The sequence below is a fragment of the Spea bombifrons genome, chromosome 1, assembly GCF_027358695.1.
Source record: "Spea bombifrons isolate aSpeBom1 chromosome 1, aSpeBom1.2.pri, whole genome shotgun sequence".
Classification (NCBI taxonomy): domain Eukaryota; kingdom Metazoa; phylum Chordata; class Amphibia; order Anura; family Pelobatidae; genus Spea; species Spea bombifrons.
In genome coordinates, this window is record NC_071087.1 from 2,420,579 (window position 1) to 2,439,770 (window position 19,192).

The following is a 19,192-nucleotide window of genomic DNA, read 5'->3' on the forward strand; positions in this document are numbered from 1 at the left end:
GCACTCACGCTAGTACTCTCTACTGACCTATGGCCTGTTTTGCCATTCGTTTAAATCTAGAACCTTTGCCAGTTGATGGTAACATGGTATTCCTACAAAGTCTTAATAAGTGTTTTTATCTGGCAGACCTCTGACTATGTTCTTCTGCTTTAATCTAATTCTTCTACTTTCACAGCCCAAGCCCCATGTATTACATCAATTTACTGGTCTTTCTTTTCGCCATTGAAACATTGAACAACGACCCAAACATTTTACCAAATATTACCCTGGGTTATCATATATATGACTCCTGTTTAGATGAAAGAAAAGCTGTGAAAAGCATTCTTCAGATTTTGTCTGGCCGCGGCATGACCGTCCCTAATTACTCTTGTGCGAATTCTAACAACGTGGCTGGATTTATTGGCGATCACCATTCTACTACTACCATTCCCATAGCACAGTTACTAGGGGTGTATGGATACGCACAGGTGAGTAACCTGAATGGTCTTCCATGTATTGTCTGACATTAGCATTCAGTTTCATGGTGAGATCACAACCATGTCTGACTCCAAGCTGTTATTAGAAACCTTTACCGCAGAATGTTTACACTTTTCTCTTCCATTTTGTAGATCAGTTATGGAGCGACAGACTATGCGCTGAGTGATAGACGTGTTTATCCGCATTTCTTCCGCTCTGTTCAAAATTATCTTGTCTATAATAAAATTATATTGAAGATTCTAAAACATTTCGGATGGACCTGGGTGGGAATTCTCACGGTTGATGACGACACCGGAGAGACAGAGAGTCAGGCTCTGAGAGCGTATCTGACAAGTTATGGAATTTGTATTTCCTTCACTGTAAAAATTATTTTATCACAAGAACTATCTGAAAATATGAAAATGATGTCAAAAACAGTTTTGATGTCATCGGCTCAAATTATTATACTCTGCGGCTCTTTCAGCACCAGGATTATTGATCTATTAACTCTGTGTCTCAAACATAAAGATATAACATTAATCCTTCCTGCTTCCTGGGCTTCCAATGAATATCTCTCAGATTTCTTTGTAGAACCCCTGAATGGCAGTCTGGCCATAGAACCGCATCCTCTAGCGCTACCGGATACCGGAAGTTTCTTTGATAATATCCATCCTTCAAACCGTCCAGCAGACAAACTTCTCGAAGATATATGGATATTGTATCATAGATGTTTATCAGAAAATTCTGAAAAGAATAGGCTTTATGAAGAGATCTATAAAATCTCTCTGTGTAACTGCAGCGGGACACCTAAATTATTTGTTAAAGCTCATGTGACCGTTGGTGTTTCTTCCCGGGTGTTTATTTCAGTGAGTGCTTTAGCTAAAGCTTTGCATGACATGCACTTATTTTATAACGAGAACGCAAAAGGAAATACAATCCAAAACATCTATAAACACCAGGTATGTATGAAATACAGACTGCTTCACGTGTCAGACGCTGACGGACATACAGGAAGAATTTCTAAGGCTTTATTTAAGAATATGAATTCTGGTCAGCCTTTACACCTCATACCTCCCAACATTTCAAAATGTGAAAGAGGGGCACTTTTTTTTTTTTTTTAAATCTCGTGGAACCAATACAAGCAATCACACTTTAGAATGTCGCGCTCGCATCGCCACTTAAGACACACTTTATTTTTGTCAGCAGTCATGCATATTAAAAATAACCAACACATTGAATTGAATTCCCATAAGGCTCAGCCAGACATACTACTTCCATGATGCTGGCTGAGAGTCATGGGAAGTCAACAGTAAAGCTGCAGATGCTAGCTGTGAACTAAAATTTCCTATGATTCTCAGCCAGCCAGGTGTCCACCATAATGCCGGCTGAGCATTATTGGAAGAGTAGTCCACAGCAGCAGAGATTTTTTTTTAATAAAAAAGGCTAATGTTAGCCTCCCTCCTTTGATTTTGGAATCAAAACATTTGCTACTGCAAACATTTTTAGATGAAAAAGTTCCATTTTATTCAGTGGAACAAAACAGAGATCCCATTATTCTTCACAATATTCTTTTCAAGAAACTTTTATTTCTTTATTAATTCATGTTAGGGCTGCAACAACTAATCGATAAAATCGATAATAATCGATAATGAAATTCGTTGGCAACGAATTTCATTATCGATTAGTTGAATCGATTATTATCGATTATAAAATGAGGGTTTTTTCAGAGCAAACGCTCTGAAAAATCCCCCTCATTATATAATCCGTTTAGTCTGACTCACCGTCTCACAGCAGCAGCTCCTACTTACTCCCCCTCCCTGTAATCACTGTGACAACTGGCCCCGCCCCTTCCTTCTCCAGGCCAGAACCACATGGCTGTGACACTCATCTAACTGTAAGTATATATATATATATATATATATATATATATATATATATATATATGTGTGTGTATATATATATATATATATATATGTATATATGTATGTAATATATATATATATATATATATTTGGGCTACTGAAAGTTAGGGGAGGTGGGGGTTAATTTAGGGGCAGTTATGGTTAGTGGGGTGTTTAGGGTTAATTTAGGGGCAGTTATGGTTAATTGGGTGTTTAGGGTTAATTTAGGGGCAGTTATGTTAATAGGGTGTTTAGGGTTAATTTAGGAGCAGCTGTGGTTAATGGGGTGTTTGGGGTTAATTTGAGGGAGTTGTGGTTAATGGTGTGTTTAGGGTTAATTTAGGGGATGCTGTGGTTGATGGGGTCTTTAGGGTTAATTTAGGGGATGCTGTGGTTAAGGGGGTGTTAAGGGTTAATTTAGGGGCAGTTATGGTTAATGGGGAGTTTAGGGTTAATTTAGGGGAATCTAAATCCTGGGGGCAGTGAAGTGACATATCTGGGGGTATAAGGCATATACAGTATATAAGGCATATGTGGGGAGGGCAGTGTGGCATGTCTGGGGAGGACGGAGTGGTGTATCAGGGTGTATAAGGCATATCTGGGGGTAGAGTGGCATATCTGGGGGTAGAGAAGTGGCATGTCTGGGAGGCAGGGTGGCATGTCTGGGGAGGATGGAGTGGGGTATCAGGGGATATAAGGCGTATCAGGCACAGTGGCAGATGTGGGAGGCAGCGTGGAGTGGCAGATGTGGGAGGCATTGTGGAGTGGCAGATGTGGGAGGCAGCATGGCGTGGCATATGTGGGGAGGGCAGGGTGGCATGTCTGGGGAGGATGGAGTGGTGTTTCAGGGGGTATAAGGCGTATCAGGCACAGTGGCATGTGGGGGGTAGAGTGGAGTGGCATATGTGGGAGGCAGCGTGGCGTGGCATATGTGGGAGGCAGCGTGGAGTGGCAGATGTGGGAGGCAGCGTGGAGTGGCAGATGTGGGAGGCAGCGTGGAGTGGCAGATGTGGGAGGCAGCGTGGAGTGGCATATGTGGGAGGCAGCGTGGAGTGGCAGATGTGGGAGGCAGCGTGGAGTGCTGTGGTAGGCAGCGTGGCATATGTGGGGGGGCAGCATGGCATGTCTGGGAGGCAGCGTGGCAAGCCTGGGCTCAAATGTGCATAAATTGGGGGGCTGGTTGGGAAATAAAGACAAGAAATGTATTATCAAAGTTTTTTTTATTCTGCTGTTTGTATTTAACATCATTTGTTTAGTAAATTATTTTAAATAAATGAAAAATTTACATTCATTTTTTTTATCCGATTAATCGATTAATCGACAAAATAATCGGCCAACTAATCGATTATTAAAATAATCGTTAGTTGCAGCCCTAATTCATGTAAACTATTTTTTTCATATTTAATAAAAGCTATGATTGAGAAATTTTTGTTTTTTTATTTCTTTTTATTTGCCAACCTGCCCCCCCCCAGTTATGTACATCTGCCCCCAGGATTGCCACTCTGCCCCCAGAAATGCCTTATACCCCCCATATGACACTCTGCCTCCCTGATATGCCTTATACCCTTCTATATGCCGCTTTGCCCCATGATATGCCTTTAACCCCCTATATGCCTTATACCCCTATATGCCACTCTGATGAGTCTGATGAGACACCAGGTGCGACATTCAGGTGGCAGGGTCATCATTTGGTGTAAACAACAAGAAAGGCTGGATCCATCCTGCCTTGTATCAACGATTCAGGCTGGGGGTGGTGTAATGGTGCGGGGGACATTTTCTTGGCACACTTGGCATTGTTTAAATGTGACAGTCTACCCCAATATTGCTGCTGACCATGTCCATCCCTTTGTGACCACAGTGTACCCATCTTCTGATGGCTATTTCCAGCAGGATAATGCAAGTAGCAAAGCTATCTTCATAAAAATAGGGCTGCCCCATATCTCTGGAATCTACTTTCACCGAACCTTCAGCATTCACCCTCCCACCATTCAAGAAACTTCTCAAAACCCACTTCCCTGTCACTGATACAACCCCACACTACCTCTCACTCTTTATCTGTGCCTTATGCTTGTTCCACCCCATTCCATCAAGATTGTAAGCTTGCGAGCAGGGCCCTCTCCCCTTTATGTATCAGTTAGTCTGGCAATTCTCGTCTTGTCATACCCCTTGAATATATGTATTAGGACATAAAAGATAATAATAATAATAATAATAATAATAATAATCCTCTCAAACTGGTTTCTTAAGCATGGCCATGAGTTTACTGAACTCCAATGGCCTTCACAGTCATCAGATCTCAATCTAATAGAGCACCTTTGGGATGTGGTGGAACAGGAGGTTTGCATCATGCCTTCATGTGCATATGGACCAAAACCTCTGAGAAATGTTTCCAGTAGGGCTGCAACAACTAATCGATAAAATCGATAATAATCGATAATGAAATTCGTTGGCAACGAATTTCATTATCGATTAGTTGAATCGATTATTATCGATTATAAAATGAGGTTTTTTTCAGAGCAAACGCTCTGAAAAATCCCCCTCATTATATAATCCGTTTAGTCTGACTCACCGTCTCACAGCAGCAGCTCCTACTTACTCCCCCTCCCTGTAATCACTGTGACAACTGGCCCCGCCCCTTCCTTCTCCAGGCCAGAACCACATGGCTGTGACACTCTTCTAACTGTAAGTATATGTATATATATATATATATATATAATATAATATAATATATGTGTGTGTGTGTATATATATATATATATATAATGTGTATGTGTGTATATATATATATATATAATGTGTATGTGTGTGTATATATATATATATATATATAATGTGTATGTGTGTATATATATATATATATATATATATATGTATGTAATATATATATATATATATATATATATATATATATATATTTGGGCTACTGAAAGTTAGGGGAGGTGGGGGTTAATTTAGGGGCAGTTATGGTTAGTGGGGTGTTTAGGGTTAATTTAGGGGCAGTTATGGTTAATTGGGTGTTTAGGGTTAATTTAGGGGCAGTTATGTTAATAGGGTGTTTAGGGTTAATTTAGGAGCAGCTGTGGTTAATGGGGTGTTTGGGGTTAATTTGAGGCAGTTGTGGTTAATGGTGTGTTTAGGGTTAATTTAGGGGATGCTGTGGTTGATGGGGTCTTTAGGGTTAATTTAGGGGATGCTGTGGTTAAGGGGGTGTTAAGGGTTAATTTAGGGGCAGTTATGGTTAATGGGGAGTTTAGGGTTAATTTAGGGGAATCTAAATCCTGGGGGCAGTGAAGTGACATATCTGGGGGTATAAGGCATATACAGTATATATAAGGCATATGTGGGGAGGGCAGTGTGGCATGTCTGGGGAGGACGGAGTGGTGTATCAGGGTGTATAAGGCATATCTGGGGGTAGAGTGGCATATCTGGGGATAGAGAAGTGGCATGTCTGGGAGGCAGGGTGGCATGTCTGGGGAGGATGGAGTGGGGATATAAGGCGTATCAGGCACAGTGGCAGATGTGGGAGGCAGCGTGGAGTGGCAGATGTGGGAGGCAGCGTGGCATATGTGGGAGGCATTGTGGAGTGGCAGATGTGGGAGGCAGCATGGCGTGGCATATGTGGGGAGGGCAGGGTGGCATGTCTGGGGAGGATGGAGTGGTGTTTCAGGGGGTATAAGGCGTATCAGGCACAGTGGCATGTGGGGGGTAGAGTGGCGTGGCAGATGTGGGAGGCAGCGTGGCGTGGCAGATGTGGGAGGCAGCGTGGCGTGGCAGATGTGGGAGGCAGCGTGGAGTGCTGTGGTAGGCAGCGTGGCATATGTGGGGGGGCAGCATGGCATGTCTGGGAGGCAGCGTAGCAAGCTTGGGCTCAAATGTGCATATATTGGGGGGCTGGTTGGGAAATAAAGACAAGAAATGTATTATCAAAGTTTTTTTTATTCTGCTGTTTGTATTTAACATCATTTGTTTAGTAAATTATTTTAAATAAATGAAAAATTTACATTCATTTTTTTTATCCGATTAATCGATTAATCGAAAAAATAATCGGCCAACTAATCGATTATTAAAATAATCGTTAGTTGCAGCCCTAGTTTCCAGCACCTTGTGCAAAGTATGACATGAAGAATTAAGGCAGTTCTTAATGCAAAAGTTGGTCCAACCCAGTACTAGCAAAGAGTGTAGCTAATAAAGAGGCCAGTGAGTGTATATACAGATCAGCCATAACATCATGACCGCCTGCCTAATATTGTGTAGGTCCTGACGGGTCGAGGTCTGCTGTTGTATCTGGCACCAAGACGTTAGCAACGGATCCTTTAGGTCTGTAAGGTGGGGCCTCAATGGATGCATCCTGGTGCTATGTTTTCTCCAGGTAAATGACGCATCCGGCCATCCACCTGATGTAAAAGGAAAACGTGATTCATCAGACCAGGCCGCCTTCTTCCATTTCTTCCAGTTCTCATGCTCATGTGTCTATTTTAGGAGCTCTTGTCTGCAGACCAGTCAGGGTGCCCATCCTGACCCCTCAGCATGGGCACCCTGACTGGTCTGCAGCTACACAGCCCCATATTCAACAAACTTTAGTGCTCTGTGTGTTCTGACACTTTTCTATTAGAACCAACAATAACTTTTTCAGCAATTTGAGCTACAGTAGGGATTTGACCACACGGAGCAGCCTTCGCCCCACACGTGCATCAACGAGCCTTAGCTGCCCATGACCCTGTAGTCTGTTCACTGTTTTTGCTTCATTGGACCACTTTTGATAGGTGCTGACCACTGCAGACCAGGAACACCCCACAAGAGCTGCAGTTTTGGAGATGCCCTGACTCAATTGTCAAGCCATCACAAGTAAGCCCTTGTCAAAGTTGCTCATATCCTTACACTTTTTCCTGCTTCCAACACATCACTTTGATGATGAAAGGTTCACTTGCTGTCTAATACATCCCACCCACTTACAAGCGCCATGATAACAAGATTATCAGTGTCATTCACTTCACCTGTCAGTGGTCATAATGTTATGGCTGATTGGTGTATATGGACAGAGGTCTTTGCTGTGATATGACTTTTACATGTATAATATTATCCATACTAAATGATGAACATCAAAAAGTTAAAAGCAAAACCCACTGTTTTGTAGTTTTACATATTTCTTCCACAAGTTAGGTGTCACTGAAGGGAAAATCTTGCTTTATGATCAGCAGCATCCCTTGAGAATATACAGAGATTTTGGTAATTTTATTAGACAGCAAAATCCTATCTTAAATATTACATTATATTGTTTGCAATTTTTGAACTTTGTCTTGGGACAGAGAGGGTTTTTTTAAAGTTATATCTCTAGCCAAAGTACCTTGTTTGGTACCTATTTTAAAATTTATTAGTATTTAATATTATTACACACATGGTACAGGAAGAGGGGCAATCTTCAAATTGAAAAAGGGCATGAAAAGGCTTAGGGTATTACACATGCAGCATTAAAGAGACGTGAAATAGCATTTAATGTCTATGAGTTCCTTGCAAATGATTGCAACGTATTAAAGGCCTTTATGTTGTATATTGTTGTATATTTTATATAATTGTTACTTGCGGCCTCTTAAGTTATATCGCCATTCCAACACTAATTGCAGCTCACATGCAAAATCCAACGAAGAAAACTCTCCTACATTGTGACTGTGAATGTCCTCTTGTTTTGTTCTAAATCATTTTTAACAGTTGCATCGCTATATAAAAAGGATAACATCTGCATCTCAATTGGGCCGCACATTTTACGATGAACATGGAGAATTTGCATACCATAACTTAATTATAAACTGGGTGTTTTTATCAAATAAGTCTGCATTTAAAAACTATGTGGGTAACTTCACTGAGTGGGCTCCAGATGGTCAGCAGCTAATGATTGACTCGCATTTAGCAATATGGAGGAACAAAGACAACCAGGTAAGAGGGGGATTATTGTTTTTGTTTTCCTACATTAGAATTAAGCTACATTTCTATAAACTTTACCGGCATAGAGTATATTAAAAATAATTTAACAGAAATGATATAAACTCACCAGCACCATACATCCTAAAGATGGTAAAACAAACCCACTTTGACAGTGTAATGGTTCTAACTTAGGAAAAACCCTGTAGCATGAGAGCCATAAACGTCACACTTAAGACTGACCATCCTAAACACCCACTAACCAGACCTCCCAGCCAGACCTCCCAGCCAGGCTCTGGAAAACCTCCCCCAGACAACACACAAATGTCCAGGCAAGTATTTCCTTCCTTACCTCAGGGATACCTCAGGTCTTTTTTAGGGGATCTCCTTGTCCTGGGAGCATAGAGGAAATTCTTCTTTCCACAACAGTCTCTGATCGCCAGGCTCCAGGTTTTAATGCCCAGCACCTATGCCTGATGCAGACCACATAGGAATCATAGACTGGATCCTGCAAAGCTCTAGTCTCTTGGAAAAGCTGTCAGTTAGTGATGTCGGGATCATGAACGAATCGTTCATTTGATCCAGTTCTTTTTAGTGATCCGGATGAATCGGTTCAGTAGACTGAACGATTCATTTGTAGCGGTTCAGTCTGTGAATCATTCAGCTGTAACCTGATCCTAGAGCTGTGACTCATCTGCAGAGCACTCAGACACAGACTCTAGGGTCAGGTTACAGCTCATTCATTCACAGAGGAACGATGACTCATAGAGTCAGAGACTCGTTCAATGATTTGAATGATCCGAAGACTCGAATGATTCAATGATTCAAATGATTCAAATCTTACAGGGATCCGGATCTTACAAGGATCCGAATTTTACAGAGATTCCAATCTTACAGAGAATATTACTGATACCATACTTTTATAAATAAATACATTAATAATGTTCACACTGCCCCCAGGATTTAGATTCCCCTGAGTTTGCCCCCCTTTACCTATAAGTGCACCTACAGTTAACTTTATTAAATTAATTAAATTAACCCTCAGTCATCAGCATAAAATTAACCCTTATACCCCATCAACCATAACTGCCCCTGAAATTAACCGTAAAGATCCCATTAACCATAACAGCCCCTGAAATTAACCCTAAATACTCCATTAACCATAACTGCCCCTAAATTAATTGCATGTACTCCAGAGAAATTATCTAATAGATTGGTATGGTTGATGGGGTCTTTAGTGTTAATTTAGGGGCAGTTATGTTTAATGGGGTGTTTAGGGTTAATTTAGGGGCAGTTATGCTTAATGGGGTCTTTAGTGTTAATTTAGGGGCAGTTATGCTTAATGAGGTGTTTAGGGTTAATTTGGGGGCAGTTATGCTTAATGGGGTGTTTAGGGTTAATTTGGGGGCAGTTATGCTTAATGGGGTCTTTAGTGTTAATTTAGGGGCAGTTATGCTTAATGAGGTGTTTAGGGTTAATTTGGGGGCAGTTATGCTTAATGGGGTGTTTAGGGTTAATTTGAGGGCAGTTATGCTTAATGGGGTGTTTAGGGTTAATTTGGGGGCAGTTATGCTTAATGGGGTGTTTCGGGTTAATTTAGGGGCAGTTATGCTTAATGGGGTGTTTAGGGTTAATTTAGGGGCAGTCATGGTTGATGGGGTGTTTAGGGTTAATTTAATGGTGAGGGTTAATTTAATTAATTTAATAAAGTTAGCTTAAGGTGCAGTTGCAGGTAAAGGGGAATGTAAATCCTGGGGGCAGTGATTATTAATGTATTATTTATAACAGTATGGTGATATTCTCTGACTGATTCGAATCCCAATGAAGGCAGAGAGTCGTTCAAAGATCCGGATCTTACAGTGATCCGGATCTTACAGTGATCCGGATCACTGTAAGATTCGGATCCCTGTAAGATCCAAATCTTTGAACGACTCTCTGCCTTCATTGACATCACTGGAGGCAGGGGGGAGGATTAATAATGAAAGGGGCGGGACCAATCGTTAGTGTGCCTGCACGGAGTTACTGGAAAACAGTAACTCCTGTGAGTCACACTGAGTGATCCGAAGATTCGGATCATGAATCGGATCATTTCAGTGAACGAATCGAAATGATCCGATTCACTTTAATGATCCGAACTTCCCATCACTACTGTCAGTATATACAGTCCTAAAAAAACACAGCAGCAAGCTTTAATGAGGCTTTAACCCCTTCGTGACAAAGGCTGATTTTACTTTTTGTACCCTTCGTGACAATGGCCGTTTTAACATTTCTGCGCTGCTCGTGTTTAGCTGTAATTTTCTTCTTTCCCGTTTACTGAACCCACACACATTAGATATTGTTTTTTTCAGGACAAGAAGGGCTTTCTTTAGATGACATTGTTTTGATTGTATCATATTATTTACTATTAAAAAAAGTATAAAATATGGTGAAACATTTAGAAAAAAATGACTGTTAGTTGAAAAATCTTTTACTCATCTATAAAAGGTAATAAAAAAAACCTGCTAAACAGATTCTACTATTTGTCCTGAGTTTAGAAATACACAATGTTTTTATGTTTTTTTGCTTTTTTCTACACATTATTGGGCAATAAGTACAGGTAGCGTTTTGCTATTTCAAAGCCATTTTTTCCAAATCTGGTAATTCTTCCCCCCCATGTGCCATTTCGGGTATCTTTGAACCCGGCCAATGCAATTTACCCCATCAAATCATATATTTTTGAAAACTAGACAGCCCAGGGTATTCCAAATGCTAGTATTTTAACCCTTTCCAAGCACTAATTCTACCATCAGCCTTTGTCAAACTTTGTGGTAGTCTTTTTTTTTGCATTTTTTTTTCACACACATTTTAGTTCAGGTATGAATTAAAAGGTTCTCGTATATGTCACTATCACAAAACACCCCAATATGTGTTCAGCAACATCTCCTGAGCGCAGTGATACCCCACATGAATGATTTTGCCTGGCTGTTTGGGGGCAAAAGGGCCACATTTGGGGCATGCACATTTTTCAATGTTGAACTTTGGCATTTGGGGATCCACTGCCCATGCCCTATTTGGTACATCTTTGAGCCGGGCCATTTCAGTGTGCCCAATAAACCATATATTTTTGAAAACTAGACACCACAGGGTATTTTAAATGCTGGTATTTTAACTCTTTGCATGCACACATTTTACCACCAGCATTTTTTCAAAGTTTGCACTAGTATTTTTGTGCGTGTATTTTCCCCCCCACACACCTAATTTATGTATGAATTTACAGCTCCTGGTATATGCCGCTGTCACACGACACCCCAATATGTGTTCAGCAACATCTCCTGAGTACAGTGATACCCCACATGGGTTTGTCATTTTTTGGGGGAACTATAAGGCCACATTTGGGACGTGTGCATTTTTCGAATTGGAAATTAGATGTGTGGCCATCCTTCCCCCTGTGTTAATTGGGACCTTGTTGAACCTGGCCAATTCAATTTACCACATCAAATCGTAATTTTTTTAAAAGTAGACACCCCATGGGCATTTAATATGCCAGAATTTTAACTCTTTCCATGCGAGAATTGTTTTAAGCTAATATACTAATTTTAGGACTTGCTCACAAAAATATATTTTTTATATATATTTTATTTTTTTTGCCTTTTTTTAACAATTTTTTTTCAACTTGAAGGTTCCCCTGATAGTGAGATCAGTGGGAAATTATTTTTACATTTTACTGTTTTTTTACTATTTTTTACTAAATATTAATTTTATTTTTACTAATCACACTGTGATTAGAAAGCTGGGCTCCATTGACTTGCATGGTTGAATGCAGTACCTGTATTCAACCTGCAAATGGAGCCAGAGTTCTCTAGAGGGTCTGGAGACCATCTAGCGAACTTTTTCGTCTTTATTGTTTTTTTCCCGGGCCGCCGCCATCTTGCTGATGGCGAAGATCACTAGCAGCTGCGGCTGTGACCGCTCTCCAGAGCGGTCACAGTCCATCCCAAGGTAAGTGTTTGGTGTCGCTGGATGCCTCCTGATCGAGGCATTCCAGCGACACCATTTAAGTTTACGAGGCGATCGTTGATCGCCTCCTAAACGCTTTTAAAACTGGCGTTGACGCCCCGGGTAGGGGCCAGAGATGGCCCCTTTGTGCCGATCATGGCGTTGCTGAATGCCTCGAGGTCGAGCCATTACAGCAACGCCGTTTCGGTGCAGAAAGCGAAAATAGATCTGCACCCGTTTAAAGACGTGCCGGTCCTTGATTTTCCGTGACGTGCCCGGATCGGCAATTGTCATCAAGGGGTTAATGAGGCTTTAATGAGAAAATGAGGCCACACCCTCCCCCGAAAACAATGCAAAACGCAACATTTCTGGGACCACATTCACTCACTCTCTCACGCATGCATTTTCTTCTTCGTCCGCATCTTCGCGGCACCTTCAGGTTTATGATTGCACTTTATGTGGAGCCACCACATGGACAATGTCCACTGCATGTGCACTTATTATACTGTCCTTGGAGAACACTTTCAAATGCTGCTGTTTGCACGGTTATTACATAAATGTATTAGAATAGGGAATACCAGGGGCTTGTGATTTAAGGCAATGAATTATTCTGATCTTGTTGAATGATTTTCTAATTACATAATCATCCAATCATGTTCTACTCTTAATGTATTTTTCAAAACAAAGGAATTACATTTATATTTTTGTAGATATATCTATTATTCTGTGATTGTGCTTCTTTACTCTTTATTAATTTATAAGAGTGGCTCAAACAAGAACTATTTTTTTCTGTTTATAGATTCCAAGGTCTCAGTGTTCAGAGAACTGTTTGCCTGGATATCGAAAAGTCCTGAGACCTGGAACACAAATCTGCTGCTACGACTGTGTCCGGTGCTCAGAGGGAGAGATATCCAATAGATCTGGTATAATAGATTATATAGAATCATACACATAATTTACTCATAGTAGGTGTGTAGGAATGAAAGCCTGCTCCTGGTAAGGTAGAGGGTGGAGTCATGGGCGTAGGAACCCCTAAAAATCTGGAGGGGACAGTATTTTTCCCCATCAGATCCCCACTTTCTCCCCATCTCTCACACTATCTACCTCCTCTCCCCCTTCTCACACTATCTAAGCCCTCTCACACTAACTACCCCCCTGGGGGGGATTTCTTCATTATCGGTCTCCCCCTGCATGAGTTACTGGGGGTTCCTACGCCCATGGGTGGAGTTGGGGGGTATTGAGAGCCACAAGGAGAGGCAGGTGTAGCTATAAGTGATCACAATAATAGACAAACAAGACAGGCATGGGTTGACTAGAGCTGGGCATAACCTCCCCCACCCGGGGGGAGCAGAAAAACTACCTGGCAGCCGACAACCAGCTGTGATACCAAGCACCTTACAGATATTATGAGAAAGACCTTTTTACACAAGCTCCAACCTCCATGCTTCTGCACACAGCTGGTTCACTTTCACAAATGCGCCTCAGTGCACTAAAAAAAACCCATTAAAATGGTTTAACCCCTTAATGACAAAGCCCGTACATGTACGGGCTCAAAATGCATTGTTTTCAATGGGTTTAGGAACTGTACATTTACTCAAGAAATCTACTTATAGTGGGGTTTTGTTTTTGTTCCTTGTTTGGTCTTTGAGCTCCTCCGTTATATTTACTTCCATGTGAGATGAGTGGACCAGATTCTTGGCAAAAGTGGTAGAGGTTAGTGCAGCAAGTGACTTGAAACACGCATGGGATAGGTATATGATTCCTGAAACTAAAACAAGGCGAAGGAAAATTGGGGGGATTAGATTTGGGGCTATTTTTGTTTGTTTTTTTCAGTTCAAATGTAAGAAATGTAAACAAAAAATAATTTAACATTAGTTAATATGGATACACTCAGTGGGAGGGAACTATATACTATAGTAGAGCTGAAACAACGAATCGATAAAATCGATAATAATCGATAACGGAAATCATCGATAACGATTTCCGTTATCGATTAATCGAGTGATCAATTCGTTGTTGGAGCACTCGGCTCCTTTTACTTACCTCCGCGAGCGTTCCCCGCTTCTGCTACACGCTCTGCAGTCTCCGCCTTCTAGCTACGTGACGGATGTGACGCGTTCCGGAGGTAAGTATTCTTCATGTCTATGTGCACGGATCGCACAGAGCCACTCGCACAGAGCGAATCGCTCTGTGCGAATGGAGCCACTCGCACAGAGCGGTTCGCTCTGTGCGAGTGGCTCCACTCGCACAGAGCGGTTCGCTCTGTGCGAGTGGCTCCACTCGCACAGAGCGGTTCGCTCTGTGCGAGTGGCTCCACTCGCACAGAGCGGTTCGCTCTGTGCGAGTGGCTCCATTCGCACAGAGCGGTTCGCTCTGTGCGAGTGGCTCCATTCGCACAGAGCGGTTCGCTCTGTGCGAGTGGCTCCATTCGCACAGAGCGAACCGCTCTGTGCGAGTGGCTCCATTCGCACAGAGCGGTTCGCTCTGTGCGAGTGGCTCCATTCGCACAGAGCGAACCGCTCTGTGCGAGTGGCTCCATTCGCACAGAGCGGTTCGTGAGTGTGGGTGCAGGGCAGAGTGGGGGTGGGGGTGCAGGGCAGAGTGGGGGTGGGGGTGCAGGGCAGAGTGGGGGTGGGGGGTGCAGGGCAGGAGACTGGGTGCAGGGCAGAGTGGGGGTGGGGATGCAGGGTGTGAGTGTGGGTGCAGAGCAGAGTGGGAGACTGGGTGCAGGGCAGAGTGGGGGTGGGGATGCAGGGCAGGGTGTGAGTGTGGGTGCAGGGCAGAGTGGGTGCAGGGCAGAGTGTGAGTGTGGGGGCAGGGCAGAATGTGGGGGCAGGGCTGGGTGCAGGGCAGAGTTAGAGACTGGGTGCAGGGGCACAGTGCAAAGTGCTGGGTGCAAAGTGCCAGTGCTGGGTGCAAAGTGCCAGGGCTGGGTGCAAAGTGCTGGGTGCAAAGTGCCAGGGCTGGGTGCAAAGTGCAAAGTGCTGGTGCAAAGTGCTGAATGCTGGGTGCAAAGTGCTGGATGCAAAGTGCCAGGGCTGGGGCAAAGTGCTGGGTGCAAAGTGCTGGGTGCAAAGTGCCAGGGCTGGGTGCAAAGTGCTGGGTGCAACGTGCTGGGTGCAAAGTGCTGGGTGCAAAGTGCTGGGTGCAAAGTGCAAAGTGCTGGGGCAAAGTTTCTTGAACAGTAATAGTCCACCTCTTTTCAGAATGTTTGGGGTTATTTTGTTTCATAAATATTGTGTTTGGGTTCTTGTACTTTGAAAATATTGTTTTTTATTACATCATAACAAAATAAGAATGTTAATGTAAATTTTAAGTTGTTTTTTAACATCCAGTTCATTAAATTCTTTTAAATAAACGAAAAATTTGCATATTGTTTTTTTTTATCCGATTAATCGATTAATCGAAAAAATAATCGGCCGATTAATCGATTATTAAAATAATCGTTAGTTGCAGCCCTATACTATAGTATATTCTATGTTTAATTTACATATTGAGACATAATGTTACTTTGCGTTATTTTTCAGACAGTGAGAACTGCATTGTTTGCCCAAGTGATAAATGGTCTAATGAGAAAAGGGATCGGTGTATTCCAAAATCGGTGGAGTTTCTATCATATTTGGATGCAGTTGCTGCTGTTTTATCCTTTGTATCAATTCTGTTTTGTCTTGTAACTGTTGTAATATTACTGATCTTCATTCTCTTCAGAGATACCCCAATTGTGAAAGCCAATAACAAGAACCTCAGCTTCCTCCTCTTGGTCTCCATCATGCTGAGCTTTCTCTGCGTGTTTCTGTTCCTCGGTCGTCCTGAGGATGTAACCTGCATGCTGCGCCAAACTGCTTTTGGAGTCCTCTTCTCTTTAGCCGTGTCTTGTATTTTAAGCAAAACAATCATGATCTATATTGTTTTCAGAGCCGCGAAACCCGGCAGCTCCTGGGCAAACTGGGTCAGTGTGAAAGTCTCCAATTCTATAGTACTGCTCTGCTCATCCATTCAAGTTATCATTAATATTTCCTGGTTGGCCATTTCCCCCCCATTCCAGGAGCTGGACATGCGCTCTTATCAGGGAAAGATCATCATTCAGTGTAATGAGGGCTCGGTTATTGCCTTCTACAGTGTCCTGGGTTATATGGGGCTTCTGGCAGCTCTTAGTTTTATTATAGCTTTTTTAGCCAGGACATTACCGGACAGTTTTAATGAGGCCAAGTACATCACCTTCAGCATGCTGGTGTTCTGCAGTGTTTGGATTGCGATGATCCCGGCTTATCTGAGCACCAAAGGGAAGAACATGGTGGCCGTAGAGATTTTTGCCATACTGGCTTCAAGTGCAGGACTTGTAGGATGTATATTTATTCCAAAATGCTATGTAATTCTTTTTAGACAGGAATTGAATACAAAAACATATTTACTTGGAAGCAGAATTAAAGGTTTAACCAAATAGTTATAAGAAACATATTCTGAATTATATGTATTATTATCTTATAACTGTCAATGGTCAATTTTAGAAACTTGAATTAGTTTTCTGGACATCAAAAGACATTTTTGCACACAATACCCGATGTACTTTTAAGAAGCATTTATCTTATTTATAACAGGCAACTATTTTAACCCTTCTATCCTTTATCAGTTGCAAGAAAGGTGAGGTGTCCACATGTTGGAAATCACAGAGATAAACTCAGCAGCACACAAAGCAAGACACACACGACAGGAACCAAATAAACCTCTGTAGACATAGTGTAAACATAATGTTTATGCCCATCGTATCAGTATAAATGAGTTAATGACTGCATTCAGAACAATTAAAAGATTCTCTTATTGGAATTCAGATGATGCAGACTTCATGTATCCATCCCTCAGTCAGACATTAAAGTAAACTGAACACAAATCCCTAAATTGTTTTGTGTTTCATTCTGCACTTGATCATTTGCATACTGATTGTGATGGAACCCTCCATCACTGGGGCCACTGGAGAGGCCTGACTGGCTTTGTAAATACTTCTGTGTCACCCCCAGAAGTATATCACCTCATCACTTGCAGAGGGGATTATCTCTGGCAGACAGCCAGGATCTGCAGCCAGGGAGTGACCACCATTGTTTTAGTTTCATGTCAGCCCCCACCCCCATGGTGCACTACTATGTTGTAGCCCCAGTCAAACCTTGAAACTGATTTCGGCCAGTAATAGATAGTGGAGGTTGGGACCCTATTGTACTGTTAATCCCATTACTGCCCCTGTTGTCTCTGGGAGGCAGATTAAGAGGCGGCTTGTATCCCAATATCTTGATTTATGTTAATATGTGGTTTGCTGGCTATTTCCAGTACTGTGTGTGAAAAATAAAGCAGTCTTCATTTTGCTTATACCCTACACTGAGTCTTGGCTAGTGACTGGGAACCCGGGGAAATTGGGTTGTCACAGGCTAAGGAAGCACAATTCAGCGGAGGTAGTTGGTCGGACCACACAGCTCCGTGACACCAATAGTTGAAAATATTTTAAAGGACAATAATATCTAATATAAAAAATATATTCCAGATCATGTTTTTACAATTTGTCAAATCAAAGCTTGGTTGGGCAGTGAATCCCGTCTGATACTACACTTTATTAGGACATCCTTTTATTTCATGGAATAAATACTGTGACATGAAAGGGATTGTAACCCTTCCAAACATAGTCGCATGATAAACTCATCTATACTAATGTGAAGTTATTTGCTAGTATGACCAGAGCTCAAGCCAACTTGGGATGACATTCGTGCCTACTCACATGGATGACCTAGAACTCCATTCACATTAATGCTGAGTCAACCACCAGATTCTTATGGTAACTTCACTGATAAAGCACTAGGATAGGCAAAAATGCCCCCAACTCTCCCAATTTACGCGGGACAGTCCCGATTTTGGGTCCCTGTCCCGCTGTCCCGCCTATCCCTTCCTCTGTCCCGCTTTGCAGGAGCAGAGGAAGGGTGAGGCAAGATCGGTACTCACCTCAGGTGCAGCTGCCAGGGGCGCACAGCCGCCCGATCAGCAGCTGCAGCCTGCAGACTAGCTGGGAGATCGCAATCACCCTCTAGTCGGTTCAACATTAGGGACACTTCAGACCTCGCTTTACTGCTCCCTAATCACTACGTGCCGGCAAATAATGCCGAGCACGGAGATATTACGTCATCCCTAGGCTCGGCAGCAATAGCCGTCACGTAGTGATGAGGGAGCAGACCTTGCGCTCCCACCGCAGGATACAGGATGGAGGCAGGACGGAAGGATGAAGGAAGACGGATGGAGGAAAAGGTAAGAGATTGGGAGAAAGGGGTGTAATGGCAGTGTATGTGTATGTATGTGTTTGTAAGCTTGTGTGTGTATGGGCCAGTGTGTGTAAGAGCAGTATAGGTATTTGTTAGCTGGTGTGTAAAGCCAGTGTATGTGTATATATGTGTGTGTAAGGGCAGTGCATGTGTGTAAGGGCAGTGCATATGTGTGTAAGGGCAGTGCATATGTGTGTAAGGGGAGTGTATGTGTGTGTAAGGGCAGTGTACATGTGTGTGTGTGTGTGTAAGGGCAGTGTGCATGTATATGTGTAAGGGCAGTGTACGAGTATGTGTGTGTAAAGGAAGTGTATGTGGCAATGCAAGCGCAACATTGTAAAGTGCAATTGCTTGCATCAGTGAGTTCCACGAGAGTTAAAAAAAAATTAAAAATCAAAAAATTAAAATCAAAAATGCCCCCAACTCTCCCAATTTACGCGGGACAGTCCCGATTTTGGGTCCCTGTCCCGCTGTCCCGCCTATCCCTTCCTCTGTCCCGCTTTGCAGGAGCAGAGGAAGGGTGAGGCAAGATCGGTACTCACCTCAGGTGCAGCTGCCAGGGGCGCACAGCCGCCCGATCAGCAGCTGCAGCCTGCAGACTAGCTGGGAGATCGCAATCACCCTCTAGTCGGTTCAACATTAGGGACA

General features: G+C 42.6%; 1 protein-coding gene across 1 annotated transcript; it reads left to right on the forward strand.

Annotated features, from left to right (window-relative positions):
- The first annotated feature begins 347 nt into the window (after positions 1 to 347).
- LOC128467855 (vomeronasal type-2 receptor 26-like) lies at positions 348 to 16,797 on the forward strand. The gene is made up of 3 exons (XM_053449590.1): positions 348 to 467; positions 13,048 to 13,171; positions 15,776 to 16,797. The coding sequence occupies exons 1-3, from the start codon at positions 348 to 350 to the stop codon at positions 16,690 to 16,692; spliced, it is 1,161 nt and encodes a 386-aa protein (XP_053305565.1). The 3' UTR covers positions 16,693 to 16,797.
- Positions 16,798 to 19,192: the final 2,395 nt, after the last annotated feature.

Coding starts and splice junctions, on each gene's coding strand:
- LOC128467855 (XM_053449590.1), top strand. CDS start 348: ATGACCGTCCCTAATTACTCTTGTGCGAATTCTAACAACGTGGCTGGA. Junction 468..13,047: donor GGGTGTATGGATACGCACAG/GTGAGTAACCTG, acceptor TTCTGTTTATAG/ATTCCAAGGTCTCAGTGTTC. Junction 13,172..15,775: donor AGAGATATCCAATAGATCTG/GTATAATAGATT, acceptor GTTATTTTTCAG/ACAGTGAGAACTGCATTGTT.